Consider the following 20144-nt stretch of genomic DNA (forward strand, 5'->3'; position numbering starts at 1 on the left):
TTCTTTCACTCAGCATAATGTTTTCAAGGTTCATCCATGTTGTAGCACGGAGCAGTACTTCATTCCTTTTTCTGGCTGAATAGTCTGTTGGATAGATACACCGTAACATTTTAAAATCCATTCACTAGTTGTTGGACATTTGGGTTGCTTCCGCTTTTTGGCCATTATGAATAATGTTGCCACGAACCTTCATGCACAAGTGTTTGTGTGAACATGATTTTACTTCTCTTGGATGAAATTGTTGCCAAGTCCAAACTCATTCTGCTCACTGCACCACAGGCCAATAAATCAGGAGACGAGGTGTTGGGGCAAGGAATAGCAACTTTATTTGGAAAGCCTGCAGACCGAGAAGATGGCAGACTCATGTCTTGGAGAACCATCTTCCTCAAGTCAGAATTCAGGCTCCTTGTGTACTAAAAAGGGGAGGGGGTGTGGTTGGTTGTTGCAAACTTCTTGCTGTAGGAATTCTTTGTTCTTGTAGCTGTCCACGTGGGTCAGGTCATGGTGCCCCTGTAAAACCTCTAACAAAACAAATGTTATTTTTATTCTGCAACTTGTCATCTTTATATAAATGCAGAAGTGTTAATATCCTTAAAGGCCAGAACCTTGAGAATAGGCTCTCCTGTATATTTCAGGCTAAAGGCAACATTTTTTTACAAAAGGTGCAGAGCTAGCAAGACTAAGACTAGAAAACAGGGCACAGGGTTAAAGCCAAAGAAACAGATCTTATATGGAGTCAGATTTGTTCTTTTCTGTTACAAAATGGACTGAAATTGCTGAGTCAAATGGTTGCATTACCTTCTCTAATTCTCAAATCTACCCTTTGAAGTAGGAGCTATTATTATGTCTTCCACAGCTGAGAAAACTGAAATACAGAGGGGTTGCCCAAGGCCATATGGTGATGGAACGGTGGAGCCAGGCTTGGAACCTAGGCAGTTAAACTCAGATTCCACACTCATCCTGCCTCCAGAGCCTCAGAACTTTTGTTTTACCTAAGAGGTAGCCTGATCCACAAGCATCCGAATCTCAAAAATGGTGCCAGGCTCCTCTATAGCCTAGCCAGGAATGTAATCTGAAGAGCCTAGTGTCCAGGGGGAGGGACCAGCCAAGTATCTTCTTCACCTTCTGGGGTGACCAAGGATCTGGGGGACTGAGAGAAGGCTTAAGGTTAGGCTTTTTGAGTCCTCTTCAAAAGTTTAATTGTTTTGTAATAGTTTCTCCTGGACTAGACTGCTTTGAGGATAAAATAAACATGGGGTCCCGGAGGCCATGTAGTATATGGCCAGAATGTGGACTCTGCAGGTCCACTGCCTGGGAGGGAGGAAGCCCCCCATTACCTGTTTGTGCCTGTGTTCCCCAATGCACCACGCCCCTGCTCTGAGGGCTCTTTGAGCTCTGACTTGCCAGGTTCCTCCAAAGATGGCAATTTTCAGAGGAGAGGAGGATTAGACACCCCAGGGCAGGGCCCCAAAGTGGCCTTGGGAGGGAAAACATGTCTGTGGGAGGAAGCAGGTCCAGATCCTTGCAAAATAGGGGGAAAAAGTGAGACTCCAGGTTACCTCTGTGGGATCTGCTCTTGGGGGCTGGGGAAGGAATTCAGGTGCATTTAACCCCCCAACCTATACTCTGTATCGGTACCCCACTTTGTTCCTTTAGCGACCTCATCATTGTTCTAACTACATAATTGAGTCGTGGGGCTGTGATTCTCGTGTGAGACCCTGGGTGTGTTTTTGTTCACTGCTGCACAACACTCATTGCCTAGCAGGTAGTAGGTAGAGTTGTCAGATAAAATGCAAGAGGCTCAGTTAAATTTGAATTTTAGACAAGCAATGAACTATTTTTAGTGTAAGTATATCCCATTTATTTGAAATTCAAATTTAACTGGGCTTCCTGTATTTTAGCTGCAAAATCTGACAACCCTAGTGGTAAGGTTTAGATTTTTGTCTGGCTCTGCCCTAAACTTGCGGCTTGATCCTTTGGGCCACGCTCAGCCCCTCTCTGGGTCTCAGTTGCTCCACCTGAGAGGTGTGAGTACGAACAGCGACCATAGCGCAGGGATCGCCAAAATAGGACAGCGCTGGGTGAACTGCCAAAGAGCAAGGAGGGAGCTAGGGTCAAGCCTGTGTGGGAAAGCCTGGACCTCCAGACTGGGCACCGCCCTCGACCCATTTTGCCAGGGCTGGGGAAGCCACGGCCCCGCCCCTTCATAGCTGGGGCTGGCCGGAGGCTGTTGCCATGGAGACACGAGTAGCCTGGAGCCCCTCCCCATCAAGGCCACGCGTTTCCGCTGCGTTGGAGCCTTCTGATTGGGCGGCCGTCTGGACGCTACCACGAGCCCCGAGTCCGCTAAGGGGTGGGGGCGGGATCTTGCCCTAGTGGGACCCTTGCCTTGAGAACCTGTGCACGTGGCCTCTCTAGGGGAGATGGGTTTTCTGCCTAATGCAGGGAAAAAGACTGAGTCTCAGGTCGGAAGAGTGTTCACTGCTTCTCTTACTAGAGCTTATGCTTATACCTCTCCCTGAGAAAAGAAGAGGAGGGCAGGAAAATAGGTAACGCCCCCTCTCGAGCCTATTCAGTCCCCCAAATCTGGAGCACCGGAAGTATTGGCGACGTGTCTGTGCGCCCTACCCTAAACCTTCCCCCCTAGGCCACCTTTCCTATTCATCTGCGGGATTCCGGGGCCGCTTGGGTGCTGCACTCCGCCACTTCCGCATCAAACCGCCGCTTCAACCGAACTCCAAACCTCTGCGCGCGCTCCCTCTTGTGCCTGATGGTTGGGCCGGCGCCTGAGTGTGGCCACGCCCCTTCCCGCGCCTGGCAGCCAGTGGGAGGGCGCCTCCCGGCGAGGTGGTGGGTAATTAATGAGGGCCGGGCGCTGATTGGCTACAGGGTTGTGACCGGGGGCTGGGCGGTAGGGTAGGTTGTTCCTGAGGTGGGAGGCGGCACCCGTGGCTGAGAAGGAGGCTTGGGAGCGACATGTCCCCGGCGGCTGAAGCACAGCGGCCCGTGGCGCTGTTTTTCTGAGTCCGGGGCGGCCTGGCGGCAGGCTGAAGACGAGACTTGGCGGAGGCTGCCCCCGCGGTGGTGGCCGCCATGCTGGGCTCCCGGGCGGTGGAGGGAGCCGCCTTGGCGCTTCTGCGACTGCTGCTGCCGCTACTACTGCTGCCGGCGCTCCGGGGACCGGGGCTCGGCGTGGTCGGCTTGGCGGGGGCCGGGCTGCCCGAGAGCGTGATTTGGGCCGTCAACGCGGGCGGGGAGGCGCATGTGGACGTGCACGGGATCCACTTCCGCAAGGACCCTTTGGAAGGCCGGGTGGGTCGAGGTGAGAGCCCCTCGGCTGAGCCGCGGGATCCTGGGCCTTCAGTGTTAGGCGCAGCGCGCCGAGGTCTGCGGGCCCCGAGCCCCTTCCTCGACCCTGGGGCTCTGTCTCTGGAGCGAAGTTTCTCTCTACAGTTCCTTTGGGGACCCGATCAGAGCCCAGAGCCTGGCACAGGCTCGAAGCTACCAGGAGCCATCGAGGCAGAGAATTGACCAGAAGTTGTATTTGGACTTCGCATCCTGCGTTTTTTTAAGCCCTCACCTCCACCCGAGCTGGGAAAGTAAAGACACGGGCGGCCTATTGCCACCTCAAGGCCTCACGGTTTTTAGGTTATCGGTGTCCCTGGCCCGGTGATTCTGCTCTCCTATCAAGTCTGTTCCTGGTAGATTCCTGCCGATCTAGAAATCGGCCGCTTTCCATACCCCTTCTGCAAGAGCAGGACTTGATTCTTAGCCAGAATAGAAAGGAATCTTCAAAGAGGATGGGCCAGGAAAGTTTGGTTGTAACCTCCTCCCCCGCCCCACTTTGGAGGGAGGAATTTGTGTGCTTTAAAGTAGAAGCTGCAGGCCTCCCCAGAGGGTGGTTATATCAGAACTATACTGCACATGGGACTGGTGGTGTGTCAACTGGGTCAGCCAGTGTAAGATTGGATTATTCTGTCTGCAAGTGCCGAGAACCTAGCCTAAGTGCCTCTGAGAGGTGTGATTCCAACTGATGGGAAAAATGACTTTGGCTTAACTGATTGAGCAACAGGAGTTTTTACTGAGCTGGCTGGTTCTCAAAGTTAGTGTACGAATTGCCAGGGAAGCTGGTTAAAAATGCATATTCCAGTCCTGTAGATTAAAGCCAGGTTTCTGCACCAGGGCCCTCTGATGGAGGTCATCTGCAGACCACTGTTTGGGAAAATCTGCCCTTGACTCTGTTTCTTCTGTCAGTAGGTTTGGAAAATAGGTTTAAGAAGGAAGTTCCTTGCTTCATGTGTTGGAAGGAGATGTATGCTATATCTTGGGTTCAGAGGCTGCCAAATTGGCAACACGCCATCTCCAGAAAACTGGGAAGCAGACTTCTTTCACTCTTTTTTTCCACGATGCCCAGATTTGGCTCTTGCCTTTCCTAAAGGGTTTAACTTAGTTCTTCCAAATTAATTGCAGCATTCTGGAGTTTGTTATATTAGGGAGTTTATTGCTTCCAACCATGTGAGGGTGTTGGGACACAGGACTGTTTTCTAAAGCCCCAAGTTTGTCTTTAGTTTAGAGCTGGTATTTATTTAGTGCTGGCATGTAGGTCTCAGTAGCCTGGGTTCAGCTGAGTCAGGGCCCTGGTCTTTAGCAACTGGAACAGCAGCCAAAGCCAGACTTAATAGAAGGAGAACATTGCTGTTATCTCCATCCTGGACCCTTCCTCTTTCTTCAGGGGTGTGGACGGGGAGGAAGGAGCCCTTGAGGAAATTAGAGACCGTTTGTGGACTTTGCATCTTGAGATAGCTGTGGTGAGACAATGCAGATGGTTCCTTCCACTTAACAGATACCAGGCTTACGGAGGTTACATTCTCCTGCGAGGTCCATTGTGCAGGGGAGGGAGCTAAGACCACGCAGGTTTAGTCCCTAGCTGCTCTCCGTATTCAGAAATCCTGTTTTAATTTGCTGGTGCTGGTGGGTTTGATTTTGTTTTCTTCTTCTCCTTCTTGGCCTGGTCAGCAGTCAGCCAGGCTCTCTGTCCTCAGGTTATTGGCTCATGGTGGCAGTTCCTTCCCAAGAGTTTAGCAACTTATCAAATGACCAAAGCTCACGTGTGCCGGAGTCCCGTGTGGGACCCTGGCACTCTGTAAACGGGGGGTTCCCTGCTCTGCCCTGGCGGTCCCTTTGGGTATACATTGTAGCAGTATTTATGCATGGTTGGGGAAGGGAAGGTGGTTTACTGCTTGGAGGTGGTTGAAGCTCGGACCAGCCAGTTCCAACACTGCACTCAGCGGGCTCCCGAGAGGAGCGTTTTGCTGGCATTAGTTCTGGGGCTGAGGAGGGATTAATCTTCCTCTCTCAGAAGGCAGCTCTCTGGTTTCTTTTCTGTGCTAAGGAGTCGGCGCCACAAGCGGGGTGCAGCTGTTCACGCTGCCTTCCCTTGCCTGGCGCTGTCTGGATGAGGGTGTGTGCCGGGTGTTTGGAGACCCGTCTCCTACAGCTGTTTACACTAATTGCAGTAGGAGCTGTATGCCTTTATTTCTTTTCCCACATACCCGCGATATTGTTTCCAGCACACGAGGAAAGTCCATTTTTATGCTGAATGAATTCAGGTAGTCATTGCCAAGTTAATCCAGATAAGAGTTTGGCCTGCTTTTGAACTTGCTGTTTCTCTGCAGCGTCTTTGTAGTTCAGCGTTCTCGCAGCTGAGTGGCCCCAGGCACCTAGGGGCTTTTGCTTTCAAAGGCACTTCGTAATGTTTATATTGAATTTCATTTCTGCCTGGCGGATAACTCTTGCTCATAGAAGATGCTGACAGCCTGGGAAAGGCTTTTCTGCTTGTGTGCTTTGGCAGACTGAAGCCGACCGAAGCACCATTACAGAGAGTGACTCGGGAGCGCTCGGCTTGGAATTCTGGCCTGTTGCACATTCAAGGTTCTTTTAAACTTGCACTTTCTGGGTTCCTCTTGACTCTTGAGGAGGGAAAGACCTGGTTATTTGGCCGGAGGGCATAGAACTTGGCTTGATTTTAGCATGGAGGCGATGTCCTAAAGGAAAGGTGCCTGCTAGTTCTCTGTATGACCTGGAAGAACTGGCTTTACCTCCCTGAGCCTTGTTTGCCTTCTTCATAAAACTTGTTTTGCTTTAGAAATCAGTGACATGAGTCTGAAAATTCTCCTGTCCAGAGTAGGTTAAAGTGTCCCCTACCTTTTTCTTTGCTTGATCACCTTTCACATGGAATTAAAAGGCCAGAATGGGGCTCTGAAGGGGAGGAAAGCTGGTGAGGGGCCTGAGTCTGTTGGATGACAAATTCCGGAGGCCTAAGGAAGACCCTTTCCTTTGGGCTGGGAAAGGGTTTGGCCTCGGGGAGATAAGAGCTTGAAAGATAGCCTGAGAGTCCTGCCTCTGATTTGCTTAAGGCCAAGAGATTTGTATAGAATTCTCTCCCTGAACTGCCATGTCAGGGGTAGGCTTCACTTGCAGGCCCTCCGAGGGGCAGAAGTTCACACGTGGAGCATTTAGGTGGGTGATATTCCCATTTTACAGGTGAGAAAAATGTAGAGAAGACAGCTTGCTCTGCATTGCATAAGAGGTGGCAGGGTCAGGATTCAAATCCAGGCCTCGCTCACTCTCACACCTGGGCTGATTTTCCAGGTAGCCTGGCGACTCCATCGTTCAGAATAAGACAAGCAGTGGACGTAGCATAAGCCCTTTGGCCTCTTCCCTCCCCCCACAGTCTGAGCTCTGTTGTGCCAACTTCAGTCATGTGCCGACTGTCTACACTTCACTGTATCTTAGAGAAATCTGTTAGCTGTGACTGTATCAAGGTTAAGGGCAGAAGAAAAAGTCCTTTTTGCTATTGTCTCTCCTGGGACTTGGGCAGATTCCACTTTGCACGTGGCATATCTCGTGGGAAAGCCACTTGGGCTCTAAAGGGAAAACACTGAGAGGCTCTTCCAAAGTTAAGTCCTTTTTGCTCAAAGGGATGAGTTTTCTTAGTTGTGTGTCTGAGGCTGCCGTGGATTGCATCACCATCAGTTTCTCACTTTCTCCACGCTGCGAGGGGAACAAAAAAGATTCTCCACACATGCACAACGTTTTCTGTGTATCTGAAGAGCAAGTCTAGTTCCCGTTCCAGATCTGTAAGGATCACGGTCCTCATGGAAGAAGGGGATTCTCGGAACTCAGTTGGAAAGCGGGTAGCAGTCCTTTAATCTGTCTAGGTTTGTGTCCCGGTGTAGTGGTCTGAGCCCCGGGAAGCCTGCTGGCAGCACATCCTTTGAGTCCTACTCAGCTGCCCGTCTTTGATATCTTGAGGAGAAACAGGCAGAAGAAAAGTCTGGAGACAAAAGTGCAATGAGTTTCCTGTTCATTGTCTCATGTGTTCATCTAATCTCGTGGCTCCTGTTCACTTACAGGAACTGTTAACAGTTCTGTTTATTTTTCTGAGCGCTTGACCTTAATCACTAAGTCTTTTAGTTACTCTTTTGCCTTCCTTTGGAGAGGAGAGATCCCCTCCCCGGGAGTTCCAGAGGAGAATGCTCCCCAGATGGCAGCTCTCAAAAATCTCTTGAAGAAACTGGGTGTCAAATGTCTTCAGAGTCACCGTGTGTGATTGGAAGGTGGCTTTGAAATCTGAATTCCAAGATTTCTCCTCCAAAGTGGAGGAGAGACGAGGCCCGTGTACTGAATCACTACCAAGTCTGCAGTTTGGAAAGTAGATTTATGGAGCAGTAGCTAGCATGAGTACTCATCTCTGGGGCCGGAGTCTGGAATCTTATATTTGAGGAAAGACCTGGGTTTAGTTGGTTATATGGGGGAAAGAAAAACACGTGCAGACCTGTCTCCTACTAAGGTTGTGCACAGTAGAGGTTTTTGGCTCTTCTGATAGCCACCCGAGTAAGTAAGAACTTCTTGCTGTTACCCCGCTTCATTCCTAGTCTGTCTGAAAGGGGTAGAGTAGCTCCCTCTGGACTTGGGCATCTCAAGCCAGAGGTGCCAGTAGGACCGGGACACATTTCCCTTCCCCACTAGGCTGGCTCCCGCCCTGTGGAGAGGACGGTGAGGCGTCACTGTGCTGCACGCACTTTCATTGTTGCTATATGTTCATTCAGCGAATCACATCAGGTGCCTCCTTTTGAGTCAGGGACTGTGTTAGGGGCTGGGGACACAGTAGGAAACTTCTCCTTTTGGTTTGACTCAAGGAATGTTCAAAGCTTGGATGAGGTTGAGTTTTGTGAGGGTGGGAAGTAAGGCGCTTGGACCCAAAGGAAGTTCAAGAGCATCAGATCCTTCTTTTTATGAGCATGTTTCTTTTGACCAGCCTCGGGACTTTTTGAATGAAAAAAAGGTGGTAAAAAGCCACTAAAGCTGGTATCTTATTTGTAGCAAAGACAATGAAGAAAGACTCTCCTAACAGATATCCTGTTTTTCATTTAGACTGAGCTTTTCTGAATGAGGAAAAAAACACTCTTTGAACTGAATCTAGTGCTCCTGGCTGCCCCCCTTGTTTTATGAGGTTTCTGTGCAGCTCTCCCTCACTGGGGAGCCGGCAGCTGGAGCCCCGTGCTTTGTTCTCATAATGAGTTAGACTTGCTCCCTTCCCAGCACTCTGGTTGTAGTTAGGGGAAGTCGGTTTCACGTGCTTTCAAAAAGTTCCACCATGAGAGTTACAGGAGCTGTTGGGGTGATTAGTGTTTGGTTTCTTTCATTTTCCTCTTCCTAGGTGTTGGCTGGCTGATTCTGGCCTTTGTGTCTGATCTCTTTGGAGCCAGGTGCAGTGGGGCCCCTTCCACTGGGGAGGGTTATTAGCTTTGCCCTGGAAATGCCTCTGGCGTTTCTGGGGTCTCTGCTCTTCTTTGTGTGTTTTGCCTCTGATGTGGTTTCTCTTTGTCTTTTGTCCGCAGCCTCTGACTATGGCATGAAACTGCCAATCCTGCGTTCCAACCCCGAGGACCAGATCCTGTATCAAACGGAGCGGTACAACGAGGAGACCTTTGGCTACGAAGTGCCCATCAAGGAGGAGGGGGACTATGTGCTGGTGTTGAAATTTGCCGAAGTCTACTTTGCACAGTCCCAGCAGAAGGTGAGGCCTGTTTGGACCCCTGCTTAACCAGCGGACGTTGCCACTTTTCCATAGCCCTCCGCTGAGAGCTTCCCCAGAAGGGAGGAACAGAGGAGCTTTGAGGAAAGGCTGGATTCCTTTTGCCCCCTAAGATGCGGTGCCCCTTTACTCACAAGGCTGCACTTGCCTTGGGGATGGTGACAGAAGGAAATGCCAGAATCCTCGTTCTTGGCAACTAACTGATCCTCTTAAGGCTCTCTTGGTTATAATCTCTCCCTCCTTGTCAGCATGTTCTTGTTTTCAGCCCTGTTGGTTTCTTGTCCCTGTGAATTTCCTTCTATCCATGTTGAACTTTTTGTTTGTATTCTTTGTTCCCTAAGGCCAGTATGAGACCGTGACAGTGAAAAAAAAGTGGCTTTGATTTGGCTCAGGTAAAGGACTCTAGCCGCCCTGGAAGAGATCCAGCCCTGTCATTCCTTAAATTACTTTTGAACTTGAAGCCTGGGCAGGGCCATGATGTCCAGCTGCTGAAGGAGTGTGACGTAGGTGATTTTGACCTTGTCTCCCTTTCTTCTCTTGGAAGGTATTTGATGTGCGACTGAACGGCCACGTGGTGGTGAAGGACTTGGATATCTTTGATCGCGTGGGGCACAGCACAGCTCATGATGAAATCATCCCGATGAGCATCAGGAAGGGGAAGCTGAGCGTCCAGGGGGAGGTGTCCACCTTCACCGGGAAGCTCTACATCGAGTTCGTCAAGGTGAAGCTGCTGCTCTGCCCTCGCAGCGGGGGAGGAGCTCGAAGGTGTGGGTGCAGGGGGTGGGGTGTTTGCTGCCACGTGGGGCTGACCGCTGTTCCTGTCTCCTAGGGGTACTACGACAATCCCAAGGTCTGTGCTCTCTACATCATGGCCGGGACCGTGGACGGTGAGTTGTGTTTCTGATCTGCTTTTTTGACGTGGGCTGAAGGACATGATTGAGGAAACCCCTGGGGGATGATTTAGCTGGCTGCTGTTTTGAAAACCCTAATACTTAAAGCCAGATTGTGGGGAGTGCAGAGTCAGTTGACTGGGGATTGAAGGGTAGTGGGGTGCTAGCTTTGGAGATAGATCTGTGTTCCCATCTTGCTGTCGCCTTTTAATCAGTGTTTGGTTTTGGCCCAAATGCTTTAACCTCACTGTAAGTTGGGATTAATAATGGTGCCGATTGGTGTGCCCTGATCTTCGCAGTCTTTTGGAATTGCCCGAAACTTATCCTTGTACTGTTTCTTTGACATCTACGTCCTGGGGGCAGAAAGAGGAAAAGGCAACAGGAAAGGTCCTTGCGTGTTTGGTATGCTCCGAGAGGATGCAGTGTTGCTGGGCTGCACTGAGCAAAAGTTCATTTATTACTGTCCCTTGTCCTTGGGATCTGTTCTTAGAGGATTTCTCCTTCTCATGGTTGAGGTGATCCTGGCTGCCAGCTTTCCCAGGCTGATTTTTGCAGAGAAAGCTTATTTATGTCTTAGTGACTTTTCTCCCCCATCCCACCTCCATGCCTTTCCCCAGCTCATCCTGGATACACTGAGGCTCTCATCCTGTTGTCTCGATGTCCCCCCACACGCTGATGTTGTGACATCCCAGAGGATGTCTTGCCACCAAACTGATTTGTAGCCCGAGTCCCTCAGGAGGGGACAGTGTGTGCTGAGAACCCGGAACTCTATGGATCAGCTTTTCCTCGGTTGCTGTGTGATCAGAAGGGAACATGGGATTGTGGGAGGGGGGAGAAGGGGTTTGAAAAGGTTAAGTTCTGGGTGTCGGGTCATTGTCCTCGTGCGATCTGATTCCCTCTGGGCTCTGAAGTAGGACAGGAAGGGGAGACAGTGAGCCTCTCAGTGTGCAGGGCTTTGGCTATGTTTTCATTAAATCTAAAGAAGGCACGTGTCTGCAGCAGTCTGCCGTTCTCTGAGTGGGAGGCTGTTTCTGCTCCTTCCTGTGGGACCTGCTTAGGTTGTAGGGTCTCTTTATTGTGGCTCATTTACTGCTCTTAAGGGTCTCCTGTAAGTGCTGTGGGTCTCTGGCTTAAAAAGTGTCCTCTGTCATGTGTCAGATGTACCAAAGCTGCAGCCCCATCCAGGACTGGAGAAGAAAGAGGAGGAGGAGGAGGAGGAGGAGTACGACGAAGGGTCTAATCTCAAAAGACAGACCAACAAGAACCGGGTGCAGTCGGGCCCACGCACGCCCAACCCCTACGCCTCGGACAACAGCAGCCTCATGTTTCCCATCCTGGTGGCCTTCGGAGTCTTCATTCCAACCCTCTTCTGCCTCTGCCGGTTGTGAGAACAAAGTACCGTCCTGAACAGGGTGGAGGGGTGTGGGAAAGAAACCAAACGCGTTTTGGGTTTCTGTATTTTTCACAGTGATTAACAAAAACAGACAAAGACATACACACACACACATAAACACACACACACACACACACACACACACACACACTTAAAGGAGATGAAAAGAGGCAGAGTGAGGAGAGAGTGGCCCTCATCCACCGCCTGGTTGCAGACCTGCTCGGGTCTTAGCTCTCTGTGTAGCAGTCTCCTGCTGCCTCTTCCTCTCTAGGGTACGTAGGGTAGACCGGCTCCTCCCTGGTCAGGGGTCCTTGTCTGTACACCCAGTGGAAAGGACTCTGGACTCAGAGCAGACACGGTTCCTTTTCTTTAGGTTAGAAATTAACAGCAGGGCAATGTCATCTTCTTACCCGCAAAGACCAGTGCTGGGAGTTGGGTGTGTTCTGAAGTTTTGTCCAGATAAGTTTTCAGATGTCCTGGGATTGAGAGTGGAGTGTGTGTGTGTGTTTGTGTAAAGGTGTGTAACTTGTATGATAAATTTTAAGACAGAAGGGGGATTAAAAACAAGAAAAGTAGGCGCCTCCTCACTTGGAAGCCTTTCTGGTTTTAACCCAGCGATGGTTCCACCTTAAGTGTCGAGCTTTGTCGTTGCTCGTCTCCCTGACGTGTGCTAGTGAGAGGACTGTCTGGTATCCGAGACAATTAGTTTATGTCAGGTCCTCAAGTTGCCTCTGACTTCTTACCGCAACAGATCATTTTGATTTCAGTGCCTGTTGGGGACTTGATTTCCTCTCTCTCTCTCTCTTTTTTCTTTTTGTCTTAATCTGGCTCAGTTGAAATCTCTTTTCTCACTCAACCATCCTGCTAAGTTATTGCCAAGAAGGGAAGGAGACTTGGGGATTTGGGGTTCCCTCTGCTTGAATGTCTTACCCTCCACCACCTCACCTTACTGGTACCTCCCTCCCTGGATCTCTGAGCCAGCAGCCAGGAGGAACTGACCCAGCAGTTCTTTTACTGGCCCCTCCGTAGGGTCTTGCTGCCAGGGGACAGGGATGCTTTCCAGCCTGCAGCAACAGAACACTTGACCTTAAAAGTCTCTTCTAGTCTTTGGATTAGAAAAGGCTTATGTTAGCATAACTTAAGAGCAACCTCAGAGACTTGAGCCCTACTAAGTGACTGACCACTGTTGAGAGTACCTAGTATCTGACGTTCATTTATTCCCATGCCCCTCTGCATCACAGCCAACCGGTTTTGGTTTATGCAGAGAGCTGCCCCCAGGAGCTAGACTGACTGTCTGTATCTGGCCCAGTGATGCCTCTCCCTGACCTTAATGGTGTGCCCCCTGGTCCTCTCATTTACCTGTCCAGGGCACAGCCATGTTCTTGGGGTGACAGGGCTGAAAGATTGCCAGTCAGCCGTAGTTCTGGCAGCTCTGAAGCCACCCTTAGCATCTCGGTGTCTGTCTTGAATTCCCTGAGAACATCTCTGCAGGAAATGAAGCTTCCTTGTTCCCTTCCTTTCTGGTCCCCGCCATCCTTTTCCCAAGTAGGGTAGCAATGAGGGAGGACCCCACTGAGCTACAAGGAATTATGTGGATGGAAGGATTAGCTTATGCTTGGGCCAGAGCAGCCCAGAGTCTCAGGCCAGGCCCATCTTTTTGAAATGTGTTTGATTTTGAGTTTTGTCTTTTTAAATATGTTTTCCAAGAACTCCATATATTTGAACTGCTCATTATGTGACAAAGTAAATAGCTCTTAGGCTCATGTCCTGGGTTTCGGTTCTTAATGAGTTCCTCCAGGTCATTATTTAGTCCTTTTGAGTTGTTCTCCTTTATTTTGGCTGTGACTTTGGGCCTCAGTATTCAGGTATTGAGTCAGGCAGCTGGACGGCTGCAGCGTGAAACTGTAACCAGAGGAACACTCCTGGAGTGCTTCACACAGCTCCCTGCGTTAAAGGATGACGTGCTGTGGCCTGGATCCTGGGGACCACCTGCCTGGGGCAGTGGACGTCCTATTAATTGGGCTTCTGACAGTGGCTTCGATTCCTGTTCCATCACAGCTCCCCAAAGCTGTAGGCCACTGCCAGCAGAGTGGACAGGGTGAGGAAGGTGGACTCACTGCCTCCACTTTGCCTTGCTCATTAGTTTGCTTGGGTCTCTCTGAGGGTGGGGTCCCCGCCTCCTCACCTCAGCCATCCCCTCAGTGACTCAGAGTCTCAGAAGGAAACCCTGGCTCCTGGGGCCATTTCCTAACGGTACTGTAAGCCAAGCAGCTTTGCTTCTGCCTCTGTTTCCAAGTCCGCCCCCTCCCCCTGAGTTCAGGGATAGGGATGGGCACTTTCCTCTTTGGTTGTGTCGGAAGGAAGGGACCTCTTTCTATGGCTCAAAAACTAAAGGGGAAGTGAGGAAACAGGAAGAATTATGGTGGGGGCTGGGGTAGAGTCCCCTGGAGCCAAGCCCACCCAGCTCCCAGTGCTGCCCAGGGCTGGTCACAGTTGGCTTGTGATACTGAACTTGAAAGCTTTTTTTTTTTTTTTTTTTGGTTCCTTCACAATGATATAGGTACATGAAGTTTAGGTTAAAGGGGTGGGATGGGGTACACTTTATTTTTATTTTCGTATTGTGTGTGTCAAAAATTACTCTGTTGTTCATCTTTTGCTTTTTGCACTGTTTGTCCCCACGTCTGTTTGAGCCGGTGCTAGGACTGAGAGGCTGCGCTGTAAGGGAGTCTTACTGGGGTTGGGGAGGTGATGAGTGATGCACATTAGGGGTGGGGAAGGAGAGGCCTGGGCTCTTCTGCTGGATCCATGCTCTGTCCTAGGTTTTTAGATCCTCCTGAGCCCAACAGACCAAGCCAAGAACAGACAGCCAAGGTGAAACTCCTTTTGCCAGAAGCGTGGCTTGGGTTCACTTTCCAGGTGGACCGGGCAAAGTGTCTGCCGGACTTGGGCTGAGCGTCTGCAATGTAGCCTTAACTTGGCTCGGAGACCAGCTGGCCTCTGATCAGACTTTTTCTGGGCTTCCCTCATGCTGACAGAAACACGCCAGGAAATAGTCATTGGGACCCACGTCCCCTAAACCAGATACGTTTTTCTGAAAAATCTCCACCATTGCGGAGAAGCTGCTCAGTGTTAACCTAGAGTTCTGGTGACTTGAAAGATGGTTCTCTTCAAGTGTCAGTGGCGTCAGACTCGCAGGAGGACCACAGAGCCCACAGGCCCACAGATCCACCTGTTGGTTTGAGAGCATGACCTTGTTTTCTTGTTCCCACTATTTGCCTAAGAAATACTGGCCTGAAATTGGGGGATCACATTAGAGGTCACTTAGGCTTTGAACAGATGGAGTGAAGTTTGAGTTAAGTTTACCTCCCCCTTTCTGTGCCTGGGAACTGTTTAATCCAGTTTTAGAATCATGATTTAACTTCTTTTTGGAGAAGCTTCTGTTTTAAGGAATTTCTCTTCGTCCTTACCCTGCCTCTACCCTCTCCTGGGAAGGCCTGGTCGTGGCTTCTAGAATCTCAGTTGAACTTCAGAAAACAGCAGCAGTATTTTCCCTTTCCTAGCACTCATATTCCTTTCCCTAGAAATCGGCTCATCTTGGGAAGCCCAGGGGGAGAATCCACAAGTTCTTGACCCTCCCTGGGGGTTGGGGAAGGACCCACCCGGTCAGCACAGTGCCTTTTCCTCTCCTGCTCTGAGCCAGGGTGGGCATTCCCTCCAGATTCAGGTCTGGGCAGCGGGTCTTATAGTCCCTGCCGTGGGGCTGCTTCCCCATCCCTTCCTCCCCCTCCCCTTGGCTGGCCAGCTCTGACCTAATTCAAATATCTCCTTGCCTCGAGGAGCCTTAAATGGCATCAAGTGGCAATGTGTAATACTGTCCTCCGTGCCTCTCCAAAAGGACTCTTGAGAGCAGGTGAGCGTTCTAGAGTGAGAGATTAACAGATGCTCCTGTTTTAAAAAAAGAAAAAAAAAAGATTGAGGTGGGAGCAAGGGTGAGCTTTGGGCCTCCTTCTGCTGTGGCCTTGGGGGTAGGAGCCTAGGGGGAGGCTAAGTGATGGTGCAGAAGTAGAACCAGAAATACCCAGGATCAGTTCGGAAACCTTAGAAGAAAGCTGCTTATCTTCTATGGAAAGATGTAATTAGGGATCAAAAAGCTCTAAAGAAATTGCGAAGAAGCCTTAATGTTCAAGCTTTGGAGAGATCAGAGTAAAATTTCCCTTTCAGTCTGAGCTAGGACTCTCTGTATTTAGACCTCTCCTGAGGCAAGAGGGCGAGATTTCCTCATTTTGTTACAAGACTTCGATTGGCACTACTGGGTCAGCTGCCCGGCGAGGGCGGGTTTCTTCTCTGGACACGGGTGACTTGCTGCTGATTGGGTTTGTCCTTGCCCAGCTGCCTGTGCCTAGCCTGCTTTAGGTGGCCAACGCATTCTGATACGGGCAGGTGATCTGGGGACTGTCTGGGTTGGCAGGAAGAGAGCAGGCTGGATCTCTTGGGACGGGTCCCCCCTCCCCTGAGTATAAAAACAAGGAGCCAGGATGGTGCTGGCTGCCAGGGAAACAGTAGAGCCTGTTGGAGTTGGCAGAGAGGCCTTGGCACCTCTCGCATCCAGGCAGTCTTTTGAGAGGGGGGCACGGAGCACCGGGAGAAGCAGAACTCCATTCTCACCTCTATTTTGAGCTTCAGGGCTTTATTTCAGTACGAGGAACAACAACAACAAACTGGAGTGCGCTTTCCGCCCTTTCAAAGGACAACTGTTGGGAACGGAGGGCTGAGTTGCCAGGCGGGAGGGGAGAGCTGGCGGGATCGGCGTTGCAGCAAACCAGGAATGAGGCGCGCTCGACTCCTCTCTTCCCTGGTGTGTCATGATCCAGGGAATGAAAAGAAATTTGACCCTGGATTAGTTCCCTCCTTGGATTTTCCTTCCACCAAGTTCTCCCACGCTCAGACCAGCGGCCCCTTCAGCCATTATTGGCCTAACCGGCTTGTCAGGAAACCAGCAAGCCCCGCGCCCCCCAGACTGGGCCTGGCTGCCCTATTCTGTACCAAGTACTGGAGAATAGTGTCAAGTTCATGGTAGCCCCTGTAGCTGCTACTCTAGGTTCCCACCCTCTCCCTGCAGAGGCCAAACCTTACTACTATGTCTGTAGCCACAGCGCATTTACGGTGACACAGTGAGACGTGATTGAGGGGCTTTGAACCTGGCTGGCCCGGGCAAGCCGTAGGGGTGGATCGAGCTGTCTTTCCTTCTGGGCTGTCTCCATCTGTCCCTACCCCTTCCATGCCCCACCCTGCTCCCACCAAAAAGTTACAAAATCAGGATGTTTTTCACTGTCCATTGCTTTGTGTTTTAATAAACAATTTGCAGTGACACTCTGTGTCGGGATTGAGTTTGACCACAAAGAGGGGAGGTGATGGGGTGGGAAAAGGGAGACCCTGAGGTTGCCTGAGGATTCTCTCTGATGAATTGGGGAGCTTTTGTCCATTTAACCACGTGTCTTGCTTTTCTTTTCACTGGGATGTTTGGTTAAGGGAATGACGTTCTGTAAAACGCTGCCTGGCCATTTCACCCAGCAGCGCATTCAAGGGAAAATAAACAGTTATTTTGTTTCCACTTTCACTGGAGCACTAGGCCATGACTCTCACTTCCAAGGCACACAGAGCCCGTAGCTGCCTCCCCTCCTGTTTTCCCCTCAGCTTCCACGATAGCTTGTGGACAGGCTAAGCCATGGGACGGTTTTCTCTGCTTTTTCCTTTTCTGGTGTGTTGTCAGTGTTGACAAGGGAAGGGGCAGAAAGAGCAGGAAGGATTTTTCCCCCTATAATTCATCCGTCACATTTTACAACTGAGGAACAAAAACTTCAGTCATTTAGCTAGTCAGTAAATGGTCAAGCCCAAGGTGCAAACCCAGTCTGTCTGCAAAGCCCGCGTTCTCTCTAAGGCTACAAGAATAGTAATGACAGATACCGCTTATTGAGCCTTTGAAATGGGCCAGGCACAGTGTCAAGCACTTTGACAGTTGTTATCTGTTTAATCTCCAATAGACCAGTTGGTATTAGCCTTTAAGAGGCCAGGTGACTTGCCCAAGGCCACACAGCCAGCAAAAGGCAGAGCTGAGATTTTTACGCCAGGACTCGATCTTAAATCATTACTCTCTACTGCTTTCCATTCCCCTCTGATGCCACGCGACATGGCTCCAGTGCCTACTGCTGGATTTCTCCAAGCAGGAATGGAGGCTGCTGGTTTGGGGAGTGGGAGGGAGAGCTTGGCCTCCTCCCTCCCTCCCTCAGTTACCCTTGAAGGGTAGAATTCAGTGCTCAGCCCCAATAATGGAGCCAGTGTTGATGGAGTCTGTTCTCAGGGCCCAAATAAGCCAGGAGGCCCACAGAGCCTCTTTCTTAGTTTGAGCCCACCCATAACTGGAGTTCTTTACTAATTTAGACTTGGCTGTTACTATTTGAAGTAGCTTCGCATGAGCTGCCAAATGGGGAAGAGACCTGAAGAAGCCCTGCTCTAGGGACTCATAGGCAGGGAAATCGTCTGACAGAAGGTCTCGGGCCAAGAGCCGGGGTTGGGTTAAACCACTCATGGGTCCAGATCTTAATCTCTCTAAGGAAATCAGGCTCCCGGTTGGCTGGAGCCGAAGTGTCGGACCTTTCTCCATACTTAGTACCCCACGCCCCTCCACCCGCCATAGAGGAAGAGAGATGAGTTTCTTCATTTACTGGAAAGCCTGTTGCCATGGCAGTGGCAAGGGGTCACGGCAGAACGGAGGTGGAGCGGGAGGTCTGGAGTGGGTACGTCTTTGTTCTCCAGCAACCTGCAGTGGTAGGCACCTCACTGTCTGCTCTGGCCCTAGAGTCTTAGTTGTGTCTGTTGCTAACCACTTACATTAGTAAAAAATAGACCACTTGCTTCTTGGCTGGGGCCTCATCCTAAGACTCTCTTTCCTGGGTTTCTTTTCACGGCTTCTACTGGAATCTGTTGCTTCCTTCAGCCTTGGTCCCCAGCTCATTTCCTGTCCGCTCTGACTTGACTGTTCTTTTCAGTCACTGCACTCACCCATCCAGCTCCGTGGCTTCTCCCTGCCCAGGGTGCCTGTCCGCCCTTAGCAGAGGGTTCCTGGGGAAAGAGGCCACTTAAACGTATGGCCACAGTGACCCTTCACAGGATGCTCTCCCTGGCGCCAGCAGAGGGCTTTTCACTGCCGTGTTCGTCTCTTCACCACAACCCGAGGAAAGACTAGCCTGACTTACAAATAAGAAAACGAAGGCCCAGAGGGCATAAATGACCTGCCCAAGGTCACCTAGAGTGAGGACCGGAACTCAGCTCTAACCACAAAGCCCATGCTCTTAACGTCATGATGTGCTATTTTTAAGAGGGAACCTTTTATAACGTAGATAACTGAGGAAGCTGGGTGATGGTTACATGGAGGTTTATCATATTATTCTTTCTCTGAAAAACCAAGTAACCTTTTAAGACGTAGTGATACAAAATGCATAAGTACATGTAAAAAAATTATATGGGCTGCAAAATGGGAAAATTCATCTTTCTTAGTCCTAGCTCTTTAATCCCAAGAGGATAATGCAAGTGACAGTTTGTTGTGTATCTTGAGTTTTATGTGTATGTATAGATAGGTTCATATACACATATCTACATATATATTTATTGTGCACATGTGCAAGTGTTCCTTTGGAATTCCATTAAGGAATTACTGAATCAAACAGTATATGCCTTTAAAAATTTTGAAAGTTCTGCCTTCAGCAAGATTACATGCACTTCCATTCCGCTCAGCAGTCTTGTGCTGTATGACTTTGGAATGTAACAGGAATCCTTCATGGAAACAGGTGGGATATAAATAACAAATTAATGCTTAAAAAAAACCAAAAAAACCAAACAGCCCTCAGCCAGGGAGAGAAGTGACTGGGTACTAGGGAAATGACTAGTTCTCAGTTTCCCGGACCACAAAGCCTGCCGGCAGTCCCAGCCACGACTCACTGATCCAGCGGATGCCACCTTTAGGGAGGCAGCAGGAAGGAGGACTGAACTTCCCCATCTCAGCAGAAAAAAGCCCTCTGAGGGGGAGGGCATAGCTCAGTGGCAGAGCACATGAACAAGGTCCTGGGTTCAATCCCCAGTCCCTCCATTAAAAACAAAACAAAAAAAACCAATAAAAATAATAAAACTAATTACCCCCCCAAAAAAAGTTAAAAAAATTTTTTTAAATTAAAATTAAAAAGAAAAAAGCCTTCTGATGTCCTTCTTACCTTGGCTGCACCAGGTCCAGGCCCTACCTGCCTGGCCTGATTTGAGGCAGACTGCCTGGCTACTGTGGGACTGCCCTGGAAAACGGCCAGCGTCGCACCTCTCACAGTGAGGGAAAGACCCAGCTGAAGGAGAGGAACTGTAAAGCCCCGAGCTGGTTAAAAGGGAGGCCAGGCTTTCTACTCCAGTCTTCCCATGTCTGGCCCCAGGAAACCTTGGGGTTGCCATTTAATGCAGTAAATCTCTATTTTCCTTTTTCCACCAAACAGGCTACTAGTATATGTCCTTTCCAAAAAAAGAGCCTTTTAAAAAGAGCCTTTTAACATACCTTAGGAAGATTTGGTGTGGGGCGGCAGAGGCAGATTGGTGGTTTCAGCCCTAATTTTTCCTACTCCTTTCTAAAAAGGAATATTTATATATAGATTTTTCTTTTTGGTGTGTTTTCTATTCTCCAAAAGATAGCGTTTTTTTCCTTTTTATCCACAGTTTGTAGGTAGTG

The 20144-nt window shown here is 49.9% G+C and overlaps 1 protein-coding gene and 1 long non-coding RNA gene across 5 annotated transcripts; one reads left to right on the forward strand and one right to left on the reverse strand.

The window, feature by feature from the left end:
• Positions 1-301: 301 nt before the first annotated feature.
• On the reverse strand, positions 302-2689 carry LOC140691022 (uncharacterized). Its single transcript, XR_012066472.1, has 2 exons — positions 993-2689; positions 302-521 (listed from the first exon to the last, which is right to left on the reverse strand). It is a non-coding gene; the product is annotated as an uncharacterized lncRNA (long non-coding RNA).
• On the forward strand, positions 2443-16753 carry MLEC (malectin). 4 transcript variants are annotated; one of them, XM_072953637.1, is made up of 5 exons: positions 2443-2549; positions 8904-9082; positions 9645-9821; positions 9930-9987; positions 11149-16753. In XM_072953637.1, exons 2-5 carry the CDS (start codon positions 8918-8920, stop codon positions 11376-11378), a joined length of 630 nt encoding a protein of 209 aa, XP_072809738.1. In that variant the 5' UTR covers positions 2443-2549; positions 8904-8917; the 3' UTR covers positions 11379-16753. The 4 variants fall into 4 exon arrangements, with proteins under 4 accessions (XP_072809738.1, XP_072809739.1, XP_015095188.2 ...); XM_072953638.1 differs by lacking the exon at positions 2443-2549 and adding an exon at positions 2830-2850; XM_015239702.3 differs by lacking the exon at positions 2443-2549 and adding an exon at positions 2912-3322.
• The last annotated feature ends 3391 nt before the right edge of the window (positions 16754-20144 follow it).

This window comes from Vicugna pacos, chromosome 32 (assembly GCF_048564905.1).
Source record: "Vicugna pacos chromosome 32, VicPac4, whole genome shotgun sequence".
In the NCBI taxonomy this organism is placed as follows: Eukaryota; Metazoa; Chordata; class Mammalia; order Artiodactyla; family Camelidae; genus Vicugna; species Vicugna pacos.

Bases quoted from the DNA above. Each gene is read 5' to 3' on its own strand.
- MLEC (XM_015239702.3), top strand. From the start codon at position 3,094: ATGCTGGGCTCCCGGGCGGTGGAGGGAGCCGCCTTGGCGCTTCTGCGA. The intron at 3,323-8,903 runs GTGAGAGCCCCT...TTTTGTCCGCAG, and splicing joins GGAAGGCCGGGTGGGTCGAG to CCTCTGACTATGGCATGAAA. The intron at 9,988-11,148 runs GTGAGTTGTGTT...GTCATGTGTCAG, and splicing joins CATGGCCGGGACCGTGGACG to ATGTACCAAAGCTGCAGCCC.